At 51.6% G+C, this 2040-nt stretch overlaps 1 protein-coding gene across 1 annotated transcript; it reads left to right on the top strand.

Annotated features, from left to right (window-relative positions):
• Positions 1-1179: 1179 nt before the first annotated feature.
• On the top strand, positions 1180-1758 carry LOC143899367 (uncharacterized). The gene has a single exon (XM_077409610.1). The coding sequence runs from the start codon at positions 1180-1182 to the stop codon at positions 1756-1758; it is 579 nt and encodes a 192-aa protein (XP_077265736.1).
• The last annotated feature ends 282 nt before the right edge of the window (positions 1759-2040 follow it).

The raw sequence follows: 2040 nt of genomic DNA, 5'->3' as shown, positions 1-2040 counted from the left end.
AGGAACAGTCCCGTCGAACGTGTCGGGCTTTAATTTATAACCGAGCGCCGTCTCAGTCGAACCTCCACACGCGGTGCGCCCCGCACATGAGCCCTCGCCCGTGCCCATCACATGCAGCGGCTCGACCGAATTTCCGCACGCGGCGCGCCCCGCACACGCGCCCTCACCCGCGCCTATCTCACGCGTCGCCTCATTCGAAATTCCGCCGCGAAAAACATTATTGGAGGGACTTAGCTGATCTACAGCGAGTTGCTCCTGAAGACGTGCCACCGTAGCATCGCGTTCCTTCAGGCGAGCCTCCAATTCGCTGCGGAAAAGCTGTTGCTCCTGCTGCTCCAGCCGCCGCTCCTGGCGCAACTTTTGAAGCTCCAAGTAGACAGCTTCGAAAGCACCCGCCTCTGCCTCCGTCGCCCCCGCATCCTGCGGATGGGTCGCGCCCGCCTCCGTTGTTGCCGACTCCGCGGCCTGCGAACGGGTCCTCGGCGGGGTGTGCGTGGTCGTCATCCTGTTCGGGATACTGCGTTCGTCGCCTCGTATCCCGGACGAGCCCCCAAAATGTTACGCTCGTCGAGTAAGCTCGCCGCCGTAACACTATCGCGCACTCCACACTCGCGCACGTATTTTGCGAAACTCGCAAAAGGAAAGAGAATTCAAAAGAACTTAAAAAATGCGTTTATTTCAAGCTCGTTGTTGTGTGGCGTTTCATATTAACGCGCCACTGCGCGGCATGTCAGCCTCGGACATGCATCTGCGAGGAGCCTCGGATTGGCTCATGCGAATAAGTCTTACAAAAGGAGACCACGTGACTGCGCGGCGCTTGCGTGCGCCTGTTCTTCATGCCTGGAAGCAGCATTCCTGGCTCAGCTCTGTACTAGTGAGCACGCGGTCATACTTGGGAGAATAAATACTTTTATTATACTGCACCCAGTGTATTTACTACTACGCCCACGCGGCACTGTGTTCCACCCCCAAGAACACAACAAATTGGCGACGAGGATCAAGATTTCCGTACCGAGGAGGGCGGTTAAGTGTTGTGCAAGTAAAAAGCACGTTGCGCGTTCGTGGCCGCCATTACGCCTCAACGCAATAAGTAGTGACCGTGTTTCAACTGCAAGTAAGCAGATTACATAACTTTCGGGTTCTTGCCACACAGTCAGTGGCGAGATTACTCAATTCTGAATGGCCAATACCGCCTGCAATACTTCGAATATCGAGGCTTTCAATCCTCAAAATGGTCCATGGACGGAATGGCGGGAAAGACTGGAAGCGGCGATACAGATATACAACGTATCGGCTGAATACCAAACGGCGTACCTATTGCATCATTTAGGCGCCAGTGCTTACAGTGTTCTTAAAAATGAAGTCATGCCTCAGAAACCAAGTGAGATGACTTACAAAAACCTAACAGAAACGTTAGAGAAATTCTACGAGCCGAAACCTCTCGAAATTGCTGAGAACTTCAAGCTCGCAAGCCGGAAACAGCAAGAGGGCGAGTCCATTTTGGAATACGCTACAGCATTGAAGAAACTTTCGACGAACTGCAAACTGGGTGATCATGCGGAAAAGACGCTCAGGAACTACTTCGTGTTCGGGCTTAGAAATAAGCGAACACTCAATCGTCTACTGGAGACACCAGACCTCACGCTGGAGAAAGCGATACAAGTTGCCACGACAATGGAATTGTCGGAGAAAGGGACGGCGCAATTACAAGGCGAGGAAGCTACCTTGGCCGAGGAAGACATCGGGATTTACAGATAAGTTCAAAAAGCGCGGGAACGCGAATGCGAAAAATAGTGTTGCAAAAAATGGCGCGCGCGGGAAAGTAATTACGTGTTATCGTTGCGGCGGCAGCCATTATGCATCAGCATGTACACTCGATAGAAATACGAAGTGCCATTCATGTGGAAAAACGGGACATTTAAAAAAAGTGTGCAAATCGCCTCGTGAAAATAATACTAAGAATATTGAGGTGCTCGCGATCGAACAATCGCGTTTCAGAAAAAAATTCTTTGCTACGTTGAACGTCAATAATAAAGACGT

This window comes from Temnothorax americanus, unplaced genomic scaffold, assembly GCF_048541705.1.
Source record: "Temnothorax americanus isolate GAGA-0224 unplaced genomic scaffold, ASM4854170v1 Scaffold269, whole genome shotgun sequence".
Classification (NCBI taxonomy): domain Eukaryota; kingdom Metazoa; phylum Arthropoda; class Insecta; order Hymenoptera; family Formicidae; genus Temnothorax; species Temnothorax americanus.
Note: the sequence above shows the minus strand (reverse complement) of the source record. Positions and strands in the feature narration are given on the sequence as shown.